Consider the following 13080-nt stretch of genomic DNA (forward strand, 5'->3'; position numbering starts at 1 on the left):
ATGAAATGTTAATATCCCAAAGTAAATTTAAGACACTCTGAGTGATTTAAAATAATGTCTCTCATTTTTTTATCCTTGACACAAACTATAAAAGTACGTTCTTTCAAATTGTTTTTGACAGCTTTCTGAATACCTTTTTTTTAATTCCAGAAATACAATGTAATTAACTCAGTAAGTACCCCATCCCTTTCTACACCCATCCCCCTCAAAAGGATAGGGTTGGGTAAGGGAGAAAGAAACCTGGGGTGGAAACGTCCCCTATTCCTCAAAGGGGAAGACTGAAAAGAGGAAGAGGGACTGTGCAATCAGATCTCAAGAGGAGAGGGGTATCAGATCAGGACCACAGCAGAAGAGGAAGAAGAGGATGGAGATGGTGATGGAGCTATTGAAGACCCAGGAAAAACAAGCGGGGCTGGGGCTAGGGAGCCAAAGGATGTGGGAAGTGTGAGGCTGGAGCCCAGAAGGGGGGTCCGTTCTGTGGCAGGGTGGTCCCTTGGCTCCCCTTCTTCATCACCCTCTTGCCCCTGAGTTTCTTCCTCCTGCTCCCCTTCTCCGGGACCCCTGTGCACCGGCTGCTTGCAGATGGGGCAGGTCTTCCGGGTCTGAGTGAGCCAGGGGTCCACACAGCGGCTGTGATAAGCATGAGCACAGGGAAGTACCCTCAGCTTGTCTCCATCCTCATATTCGTCCAGGCAGATGGCACAGACATCATACTGGTCTCCCTTCTGATAGTCATGTATAGGAATCTGCTTCAGTTGCTCTTTGGTCAGTCGATTCTGCTGGAGCTGTTTCTGGTGCTGGATAAAACGAGCTATCAGCCCTGCTCCCACGGCCAAAACCAGCAATCCCATAAACCCTGTGAAAGGGATGAGGCAATAGCTCAGGAGGAAGTTATTGTCTGGGACCAGGAGCACTTGAGCTCCCTTATCATAGACAAAGAGAGCACGCAGGTACTTGGAACTCCTCTCCCCAATAAACACGGACGGGATCCAGATCTGCTGCTGGATTTCCTCACTGTTCCACACCATATTCAGAAGTTCGTTGGAATTTACATTGTGTACCACAGCTGCACCATACCCAGCCTTCTGAACGTTTAGGACCTTGAGGTCAAAGTTGCAGTCGAATCTCCGAAGAAGCGCAATAAAGACTGATCCGTTGACCGCAGCTGGGGGTGGCGAGGCAATGGGGCTGCAGGCGTTGGCTGGCTGAGCCTCCACAAGGAACCCCTGAAGTCCCTCATGGCTCAAGGCAGACCCAAAGAGAGCTGGAAGGTCTGCAAAGTCCATGCTGTTATTGTGGTCAGAAATCGCTCGAACAAGGCCCTGGATGGGGGCCGCTCCCCACAGCAAAGTGGCCACAAGCGTGCAAAGTAAGAAGGCCGAGGGGTGCATGGCAGAGGGGGAAGCTGCATCTGGTAGCAGATGCAGAAGGTGGATTCTGTGCCCTCTCCGCCCTTCCTTCAATGTCCCAGGAGTCCAGACATCCCCAGGCCCCACTTCCCAGCTACAAAGGGGCGTGAGGCAGGAACCCCAGCTCCGGGAATGAGATATCCAACCGGTTCAGCAGAGGTAGTGGGGGAGACACTAAGAGTATTCTTTTCTACTATAAGGATAAAACAAGGAAAGGGAGCAAAGGCAAACACAAATGACAGAAAAACTCCTGAAAGAGCAGGAGAGGTCAAGGAGGCGGGACCTCCAGCCAGGGGGCCGGCTTCCTGTTTCCTGGAAAAAAACGGTTTCCCACAGTGAAAGTCAGCGCCCTATCAGCAGAGGGCCTCATCGCAAGATGAAGGACTTCCGGTCCTCCTCCGCTCCCTGTGGTCCCTGGGGCTGTGGTTATCTTCAGGTCTCGCGAGAGTGTTCCCCACTCTTCCATCCCACCCGCTGAAAACTTAGCACGCCTATCGCGAGAAGTCTTAACTGGCTTATGTGATACACCGGAAGTCACTGTGAAGGAGGCCACGGTAAAAAAATTCTGTATTCCTTTCAATGTAGGTTTTATTGCCGATGAATTCAATGTAACAGTGCACATCAGTATCTACAATTGTGAGTCCTTTGTTGGCCTACCTGAAGAGGGGGAGGGGGGTAGCGAGTGTGTGAAATGTGAGATAATTCACAAATATACGGATAACCAAGGATGAAAAGTGTTTAACATTTTAATAACTTTATCCCAGTAACTCAGTACAATCTTTTAAACTATTAAGCTTCTATTTCCATTCCAGCTACGACATGAATGGAAATTCTTATCTCCATAAAAATCTCACTTTATGGGGACCGGTTCAGGATGGAAGTTAACCTGCTGGGTGTTTGGATGGTAAATTTTTCTAACCTATTGTAGAGACCCGGAGATTATGCCATGGACTTGAATTCCCATGACCAAGGAGATCGGTGGATTATTAAATCATGGGAAACCAAGATAGATTTTTTCTTGCGGGCCCATTTACAACATGAAGAAGTATCCATTGGTTCGTAGACTTGACATTTCCTTACAGCTACTCTTTCTGTCTTTAAGGGTAATACCTAGAAGTCAAAACCCAGATTAGAAAAGGAAATTATAGACCGCTTTAAATAAAGACATGCCTGACTGGCCAGGTCAGAAATGGAAAGGTTTTATTCTGAGCACCCTGCACTCCAGAACTGGGTGGCCACCTTCTCCCATGACAGGAGTATCCTGCCATTTTTGTACCACTGGTGCCATATGCCAAAATGTTCTTTGAGACTTGTTTCATCTCCATTTCCCGTGTTTTCCAATGTGGAGTGTGACATGTTATCACAGGCCATTCTTCCTTCTTCAACTTAATCTTGCTAAGGTAAAGCACAAAACAATAAGCTTTAAGTACACTTACTGTCGAAGACAGATGCTAAACCACTCCTTCAGGACTTTTTAAGTGGGGTGGAGGAGAGGCGACATCAGTCCCATACTGGTCCTGCTGGTGCCAGCTGGTTGCTGACCTCAGTCTAAAAAGATTGAAGGACTGAGAAGATCTCTTCAGAGCAAGTTATGAGTGAACTGTGTTGGCCCACACACACCCAGGGGGAAGCAGAGGTGATATTTCCCCTTAATCTCAAGCCAAAAGGAAGTGACTGGAGAAATTCAAGGCCTACAGAAAAAGAGAAGGGAGTGTATTAGGTCAAGCTGCATTTTCATGGCCAGAGAAGTTTCTCAAAATCCAAACATAGACCTTGCCACTGGATGCCCTTAAAAAGACATCCCTTGAAGGGTTCTATCTGAAAAGGCAGAGGGAGGCCAAAACGGAGAGTGGGTACTAGAACAAACCTAGGGGCGGAGGAGGAGTCACAGGTGGCCAGCCCACGGAAGACACTGTCTTCATCAGTTGAGACGCAGAGAAGCTTCAGAAGAAAATATTGCCAAGAAATACACAAAAGCTCTCACTGTGTAAGAGTAAAGGGTAAGTTTGGGATGATTTGCTGCGCCAACAGACATCCATTCCACATCGCTCCTGCGCCAGCCACTTGTGCCTACTCCACCTGAGGCCAGTCCTAGAGAGGTCAAGAGCAGAAGCAAACCAGAGCAGGAGGGAAACAAAGGTAAGAGAAGCCTGTAGTACCTGCACCCATACACCAAACACCCTGAAACTTTTAAATCTAAATTGGAACCGAGCTGGGGCAGGAGAGAGACTACGAAAAGAGTCTGGGGTTTTATATTTTATCAGACTACACTAGCATTATGCATTCGGGACAGCACACTTAAAATAATCAAAGACAGGGATGGATTCAGGCATTTCTAGTCCTGGAGTTTATCCACTTGGAAACCTCCTTCAATCAAAAAAACAAAAAACTTGGGATGCCTGGGTGGCTTAGTCAGGTAAGCATCTTCCTTTTGGCTCAGGTCATGATTCCGGGGTCCTGGGACTGAGTCCAGCATCAGGCTCCTTGCTCAGCAGGGAACCTACTTCTCCCTCTGCCTGCCGCTCCCCTTGTTCATGCTCTCTCTCTTTCTCTCTGACAAATAAATAAATGAATCTTTAAAAAAACTGTGGTTTCAAACTCAAAAACAGAGCCTTATGGAGGCGTATATAAGTAGAAGACCATAAAACATACTTCCAGTTCAGGGGAGCAAGAATCCTCTCTATTGCCTCTAGTACAAGGATTCTGTCCCAGAAATGAAGTTATTGTGTAGGAACTCTTTTTACCATAAAAATTTGTGTTAAATATGTATTTTATACATACATAAAACTTAAAAGTATAATATATATTATGTCTAGAGATATTTGTAGAGATAATATATGTAATATATACATCTGTATAATTATATATTTGAATATATACCATTAAAATATATATTTATACACATATTAAATGTATTTATATACATATATATTTATATGTAATATATATCATATATAGAGATATTATCTCTAATAATATGCATTAGATATACCTAGAGATACTATCTCTGGAGATAATATATTTTTATACAAAATACATGTACATAATTATATATATGAATATATAATTTTAAAATAACAGTCTCTTAAGTTAAATACAAGTTCATTAGCTTAACCTGTGAAGCTGTCTTCATTTTGTGGTTAGATATTCCAGATCAAATCCCCATCCATTGTCAGAGATGACAGGTAATTATCTCAATCCGGAATGTTTAGCTGGTAATGGTGATCAAAGTTATCTGCCTTTGTTTGTTCACTGTTCTTCAGATGAGTTGACATATTTGAAGGATCTCCACATTTGGCAGCTTCCTGATCTATCTTTAACTTTTCCAAAAGAATTCAAAGTTCTCCTCTCCTTCCTCCATTTAGTAATGGCCTTCTGAGAAAACTTTAAACAAAAGGAAATGTTTAATGTAGAACAATAAGGTCCCTTGATGTAGTATCTGATTCTCTGGGGTCCTGTACAAGCCTTCAAATCCATATTGTGTTCTTCCAGTGGAAGAAAACAGTCAGTCAATTCAGCCGTGGAAAAAGAGTGTTGTTGATGGGCATTGCAGTATCTAAACAATTAGTGATTATATAGATTTTTCCCAATTTTCAACTCATTCCCTATACAGCAGAGAAAAAAAAATATTTTATTGAAATGTAATCATTAATTACTCCAGCTTACAAATATAAATGATTTCTAAGACATTTTTAAAAAGATATTAAATGTGATGTATGCCAACACTGCAATGCTCTATGCTTGACCACCCCTCTTTATAGATTTCCATGGCCTCTTCACCATTCTCCCCCACTGGATCCTTTTGGGTAAGATTCTTTGTTTTCCAGCTTATAAGGGATAATTTATATTTAGATTATGGAGCCATTAGAGAGAAAGAGAAAAATGAAAAGTAGAAGAAACTAAAGCAGGGTCCAGACTGCTGAACTTGTCATTCCAATGCTCCCAGCCAAGACAAACCTTGCTCCTATGTGTTAGATGCCCCTCCTTTCACCCCCCTGCAAGGTCATTCAATGTTGTAGCCATTTTCCCCCTCCAGAATCATCATTTTCCACCCCTCTTTAATGCATTAATCTATTGGTCTATAAATATTTCTCCCAGGATTAAATATGAGTTAATGAATTGGTGGATGGATGGATGGATGGATGGATGAATAAATGAATGAATGAATAGATAGATAATTGAAATGTAGATAAATAAAATAAAAGCTCTCTTTTGACTTCACTTTCCTTCCCAACTGTTGTTTCCCATTCTCTTTCTTTTTAGCAAGAATGCCTCAAAAAAAAAAAAAAAAAAACCTCACTATAACTCACTTTCTCCAATTTTTCCCTTTCTGTTGAACACTCTTCAATCCTGATTTGTCTCCCTTACTCCACTGAAACTGCTCTTCTCAAGGCCACTATTGATCTCTGTATCACTAAATCCAATGATTATTCTTCAGTTCTCATCAGAATTGACCTATCAGAAGCATTATCCTATCTGATCATATCCTCACTCTGGAAATGCTTTCCTCCTTTGGCCTCCAGATCAGTGCCTGCCCTCATTTTCTCCCTATCTCTCTGGCTTTTCTTTCCTGTCTTTTCTGTATTCCTTTTCTTCATCCCATGTCTAAAGTTGGCAGTGTCCAAAGGTTAGTCTTTGTAACTCTTCCTTGTGCTATCTGTATTCACTCCCTAGGGATTTCACCCAGTTCCAAAGGATGAAATAGCACCTCTGTTCTCCCAAATCCATATCCCTGCTCAGACTTCTCTTCAAAATCTAGACTCAAACCCATATATCCAGCTTCTACCTGACCTATCCATCTGAGTATACGGTAGACATCTCAATCTAAATTATACCTCAAACCGAGTTCTTATTATTTTCCCCCAGACCAACTCATCCTCAGTCCTTGTTATCATAAACAATAACAACTCCATTATCTCTCTCTCAACTCCCAAATTGTCCATCAGAAATAATCCCACTGATGCTGCCTTCAAAATATGTTCAAGATCCTGCCCCTTCATATGGCCCCTTATCATCAACCTGGTCCAAAATACCATGATTTCATGAATTATTGTAGAAGTCTTCTGATTGAGTTGCTTGTGTCTACCTATGCCTCCCTTCACTCTAGTTCTTCTTTTCTCAACTCACAGTCTGTTAAAACATAAGTTAGTGTCACTCCTTTACTCAGAAATTCCCAATGACCTCCACCTCATGCAGAATAAAGAGAAAAGTCCATTATATGTAAAGTCACATGAATTCGCTGATCCCCACCCCCCCCCCTTTTTTTGTGTGCTGAGCCCCTTTCTTACAAACCTTCCTCTCTACTCTCTCCTTCAGCCACAGAGACTTCCTTTCCCATTCTTGGACATGCCAGAATTACTCTACACACAGATTTTTTGGACTTGGTGTTCCCTCAACCCAGAATGCTTTCTCCTCATTTATTTGCATAGCTTGTTTTTTTTTCTTGGCAGTCCCCTTCTCAGCAAGAACTCCACTGGCCGCCACTCCTTCCAACAGATATTATAGACTCATTATTGCTGTTTTGGTTCTTATTATTTATTACTATCTATTATTTATAACTGTATGTATTTTACTTATGCATCTTTTCTATTGTCTCTTTCCCCCACTAGAATGAATAGCAGAGGATCATAAGGACAAGACTGCTTTTCGGGTTTATCCACCAGTATATCTTCATCATTTATCAAGTTGCTTCAGAGGTTGTTTATGTTTAACAAATATCTGTTGCTATTTATTGGGCTTAGAAAATATTTGGGTGGAGATTGAGATGGGAATGGAGAAAGATTTGGAGGTTGGAGAGTGAGGGATATAGACAAGCAGCCACAGGCTATGGAAGATATTGGTAGAGGAAAGAGTGGAGGAGAGGATTTTAAGATGTGTTACTACAGTTGGCAGATTAGTTCCCCTCCACCATTTTTAATATCAATTCAATCTCTTTTAATTAATTTTTAGGACTGGACTGCATTTCTGTTAATGTGATCTATGCAGACAATATACCACTTAAGACCAGGTTTTTTAATTAAATAAAATCTAACTGTAAATGTTTGCTTTTGTGTGTATCATTAAAAGAAATATATATATATTTATTTATATATATATTTATATATAATATATATATAAATATATATATATATATTCACCCTTGTTGCAAAGCTTAATTCTGTTTGACCTCTGTGTACCCTAACTCAGATTTCAGCTCCTTCACCAGCTTCTGTAAGAAATCCAACTGCACCTAGATTATGGTAAAATTGGGGTAGGAATGTTGGAAGTTTGCTTCCACAGGATCCCTCGGATGCCACTAAAAAGAAATCCTCATGGAACTGTCTCTCTTCCTAAGTGCATGCTTTCCATTCCCAGCCATTTGCTGCCCCTCCCTTATGCTCCTGCACCACTGTACCCCTTCCCTTCCCGCACACTCCCCCTCCTTTATTATGGCAATGAGCCCTCTTCTTCCTCTGAAACACTTGGGAAGTGTTTTTGCAGTAAAGTTGATCTCTCCCTACAATGACTGTCTCTAAGAGCTGCTAAAAATATTTGCTTCATATTTGTCCACTGAGAACGAAACAAGAAAATCAGAAAAATTATTGATTAGAAAAAGAGAAAGAGAGGGAACCTGGGTGACTCAGTTGGTTAAGCAACTGCCTTTGGCTCAGGTCATGAATCTGGAGTCTTGGGATCAAGTCCCAATCCGGCTCCCTGCTCCACAGGGAGTCTGCTTCTCCCTCTGACCCTCCCCACTCTCATGCTCGCTGGCACGCGCAGGCTCATTCTCTCTCTCTCTCTCTCATTCTCTCTCAAATAAATAAATAAAATCTCTAAAAAAGAGAGAGAGAGAGAGAGAGAGAGAGATTGGCTTGTCCTAAAATCAATAGTGATTTTAACTGTAAACTATTTGTAAACTGCACAAATTTCAGAGACTGTCACAAAAACACTTATACTAACTTTTTTTTTTTACTATTATTAAATGGATTTAAAAGCTTGGCACTGAAACTCCCAAAGTTTGGAATTTATAGGAATGTACTAGGTTGCTCAGGATTTTTGGAGCTAATGTAAAATTCATTAAAGTGACATTATTCACAGGATGAGAGTGCATTGAAGGATTAAATTAAACATAGATTTATTTTTAGGAATAACTCATCATAGGAAAAAAAATATTGGCCATCAGCCAAAAACTTAATCTAATGTGCCAAAATTAAGTAACTATCACTAACTGTTATAAGGAACCACCCCGGGAATATGCAATGTCTCTTTAGTTTGAAATTTAAGCTCCTTAAAATCATGAAAGTTACAAACCTGATACTGTAATACCATAGAAGCAAAAGTACCTAATGTTTACTAATAATAACTAAACTAATAGGTTGCAACTCAAAGTAATTGTTTTTCAGTAAAGAAAGAAATGGAAATATAGAATGTTACAGATCATTTCTTAATTAACGGTATGATATCATTTGCTCTATATTAACCTTATTCCCAAATCAGTTACTCCACTTTAAAACTACAAAGAAAAAAATCCTTCTAATTCTTTCTTTGATTCAGTTGTTGTCAGTACTCAAGACTCTTGTAGTCTGCTTTGTGGTCTTTAAGATATATGTCATGTATAATTTCTAAAATAATAGTAGTTTATTGCTATAATTTAGAGATAATGTGGTCTATACCCTCAAGGATCTTAAATCTCAAAGTAACTTAAAAAAAATTAATGTACATTCAACAAAATTCCCATATTCAGGCCATATGTCAAAAATTTCCTTGAGGGGACCATACAGGACTCAAAGCCCATAAGCTAAAATGTGTCCCTATACCCTCACTTTGCTAAATCTCAACCTAGAACTACTACATTTAAATAATGAGTGTGACTTTTAATTTGAATTTAAGAGCCTTCATTCAATAAAATGAATAAATATGAGCAGAGATAGAATTTTAGGAAGTAACAAGATGGGTCCCAAAAGGAGAGATAATCTGTAAAGTGGAGATTACATGTCCAAGAAGGCCCCGAGTCAAAATGAATAAGCTTCCCCCAAGAAAGCTTAACCCATGAATATAATGAAAGTGTCAAAACCAGCAGAAAGAACTTTAACTTCCCAACCCTGAATATGACACAAAGTTTCTGTTAACCACAGATTTGTCCCTCAGAAACCAAGAACCCTGAGTGTGGGAATAAGGTGGCTGTGTCTATGCTTCAGCACATTCGTGTAGGTAGTGACTCTGTTACAGACAGACTGTTAAACCACATGGTCTTACTCTGACTTTTGTCCCTTTTAATACTCCCTTCATCTCTTTTCCAGCGGAGCAATTTAGCTTCCCCTTTCTCAGTCCTGCATGAGTAGACTGGCCATATGCTCAGTGCTCTCTTTATTCAGCAAAAAGCCCCAACCATGAGTAGTTTCAGGGCACCCTGCTTCTGCCTTGGGAAGGAGTTTGTCTCTCCCTGGACTCATGAGGATCTAGTCAGTATCCATTTTGGTCCTTAAGACAGCAATTTTATTTTCTACCACTCAGGTAAGCACCATCTGCTATGACTTAGCAATTCTACATTCTATCAAGATCTAACCAGGAAAAGCATCAGATGAATCAATCAGGGTTGTGCTAAGAGAACAGTTTAGTGTTTGGGGGGGAATATCAGACTACAGAGCCACACAACGCCTAAGTGTAGGGTGAACGAATTGGTACTTATAGTGGTGTGGTTGCCATTGGAAGGAACTTAAACAGCTTAAACAAGAACAGCAATGTATTGATTCATGGAACTGATGGAACAGATAAAACAGTGGAACTGGGGGTGCAGGTGTTAATTCCATGGGCTTGTACAGCGCAGGGTTATATCTGCTTCTGATTTCTGTATCTCTGTGTTCATTAGCCTCATTCTCCTTCACTGCAGACTGGCTGCCTTCACACAGCGAGAGAAACCGCCCCTGCCAGCTCCTGAGTTCAGCTTCTTTCTGCTTAGCAAAAAGAATATAGGTTTAAGTAGTAAACCTCCCCAATATAGGTTTAAGTAGTAAACCTCCGATGCCAGCTCTGAAAACTGGCCATTGCTTTACCAAGTTCGGCTGGGATGACTCAGAGTATTCCTTGGCACCTCACCTCAGACTCCTGGTGCATGTAAGCAATACATTTTATATCGTTGCCCTTATTTGATATTATGCTAGTTAATACAAAAACAAGACCTATTCTTATAACCTGGATTCTCCTTATGTTTTATGCCCTTTTGATAAAAGAGCATGAAATTTCTTGGAATCAAATGTATGATTATAAGGTGAATATTTTAGAGGACTTGCTGGCTCAGTCAGTTAAGCAGCCAGCTTTTGATTTTGGTTCAGGTCATGATCTCAGGGGCCTGTGATCAAGCCTCACTCAGTAGAGATTCTGTTTGAGGATTCTCTCTCTCCCTCTCCTCCTGTGTCTCTCCCCACTCATGTTCATGAGCTTGCTTGTTCTCCTTCTCTCTCATAAATCAATCAATCAATCAATCTTTGAAAAAGAGTAAGTTGAATGCTTTAAATCTTGTTAACTTTACATATAGATAAGTAAATAATATTATTTTCTACAGTATTGTATTTTTTACTTTTACATCATAATATCATATGGATTTACTTTTCAACTCACAGGTTTATTTAGAGAATGTGAGATTTCAGCATTGCATCATATTTCTTTCTTCTGTCATTAAAAACCAAGAAATCATTAAAAATAAAGATAAGGTCACTTTTTTCAATTTGTATTTTTAGTAATAAAATAGACTTTGTACTATGCACATGATCTGGTTTCTTTTTTCCTTGATGAGTCTCAAGTTAAATAAAGCCATACTGGCAATAATGATCACAAGAATGATGAGGGAGCAGAAGGCTAGTTGAGGACAGGCAGAAGCTCACACCCCCCCACGACCTCACACCCCCCCACACCCCCGCTCTCCCCCCCCCCCACCTTCCGCTCAGGTACCCCTAGCTGCCCTAAGGGAAAAATAAAGAGTTAATTTATAGAGATGACAGTCCTGCAAGACGTGAGTCTCCCTCAGTCTACAAAAGTCTTAGCAATTGACAACAACAGAGCATTGCTATCAATGGCCTAGCTTCCAGAAGGGAATGTAGATACAATTAAATGTCCTTATCATCTTCAGCCCATTGCTTCCTCCAGGAAGCTCCCAACTATTTACTGTTAATTCCTTACTAGAAAGAAAAACAACCCGAACTTGAGGATGGCAAAGCTTCCATCTTTTAGGTCCTCTTTAGCATATGAAAATCCTTTTGAAACTTCCCTTTGTCTTTACTTCCCCAACCCCGTAGTACAGAACCGTCCACCCTTCACAATCCTGGGGGCAGCAGCTCCTTCTGCCCAGGAGTTCTGTCCCTGTGCCTTAATAAACCACCATTTTGGACCAAAAACATCTCAAGAATTCTTTCTTGGTCATGGGCTCCCGACTCCACCCCACTGAACCTCACCTATGTTCCAAAACCCCATCAAGAAGAATTATATTCATGTGATTTAAGTTAACAAATACACTCCTCAAGCTTATTACTCACGTCTCTGTGATCTAATTTCGCAGAAAACCATCAAGAAGCCTGCCAATCATTATACGCCCACCCCTGGAATTTTAATTTCTAGGGGGAAATAATGCAGATCTCTTACTGTTCTTAGAGAAATCACTTTATTAGTTTCTCTACTAATTTTTCTGAAGTAATGAATTAGAGAAGGAAGGAAAGAAAATGGTCTGAAATACCTAAGCTTTGTTTGGTATCAAGGCCCTAAAGGATTCGTTCATGTTATATGCATTTATAGAAGAGTAATCCAATCAGTGTCGCAGACACCTCCATAGATTAGGCTTTGAAAGTTGAATCCTCTCAAATCACATGACTGATTATCCACCAGGCTCCCAAAGGGTCAAAGAGCACGCGAAGAGTGCAAAGGGAGTAGCATCTCCTCAGTGCTCCTCCCCTCAGTGGGATGGCTTTGTTGCTGAAGGAAAAAGAAACTGCAGGCCAGACACAGAGAGAGTCAAGCATATGCATCTTTTTGTAAGACTTCCATGTGTTTTCTCCTCAAATTCTATCTACCTCCCTCATACCTGAGTGTGGCACCATCTTCCTCATGGGAACATACACACACTTCACGGGAAGTCATTGAACTAATTCAATAATGTTTTTTAATCAACCATTTTTAAAAGGATATAAAAAACTAACTCAGTGTTTTTGTTTTGTTTTTGTTTTGTTTTTAAGTTTCAGCTAAACTGCGGTATGACTGACAAAATTGTAAAATATTTCAAGTGTACATTGTGGTGATTTGACCCATTTATATATTGTGAAAGGATTTCCCCCATCTGGTTAGCACACCCATCACCTCACCTTCAGCTTTTTTCTGAAAATGCTAATGGGTAATGGTCAACCAACCTTACTTGGCTAGTACTCACCACTTACTCTGAGTCAAGTCAAACCAATATATGTGTTAGGTATCTTTCATGTGGAAAGAGCAAAAGGAGCCCCACTTTAAGGAGACTCTGACAACTTAAAGGATAGAGGCCAAAAGATCATTGTATAGATTCTTTCTCTAAAAAAATACATTTTAATATTCTTCTGAAGACAAAAATTATTTCTCAGATTTGCCATTAAGTTCTGTTTATTAGGGCACCTGGGTGGCTCAGTCTTAAGCATCTGCCTTCACCTCAGGTCATGATCCCAGAGCCCCAGGA

At 40.6% G+C, this 13080-nt stretch overlaps 1 protein-coding gene across 1 annotated transcript; it reads right to left on the bottom strand.

Annotated features, from left to right (window-relative positions):
• Positions 1-329: 329 nt before the first annotated feature.
• On the bottom strand, positions 330-1406 carry LOC123939108 (E3 ubiquitin-protein ligase RNF167-like). The gene has a single exon (XM_046001021.1). It carries the CDS (start codon positions 1389-1391, stop codon positions 330-332), a length of 1062 nt encoding a protein of 353 aa, XP_045856977.1. The 5' UTR covers positions 1392-1406.
• Positions 1407-13080: the final 11674 nt, after the last annotated feature.

Source organism: Meles meles, chromosome 3 (genome assembly GCF_922984935.1).
Source record: "Meles meles chromosome 3, mMelMel3.1 paternal haplotype, whole genome shotgun sequence".
NCBI lineage: Eukaryota > Metazoa > Chordata > Mammalia > Carnivora > Mustelidae > Meles > Meles meles.

What these genes read in the sequence shown, in the direction of transcription:
- LOC123939108 (XM_046001021.1), bottom strand. Translation starts at nt 1,391, where the DNA reads ATGCACCCCTCGGCCTTCTTACTTTGCACGCTTGTGGCCACTTTGCTG.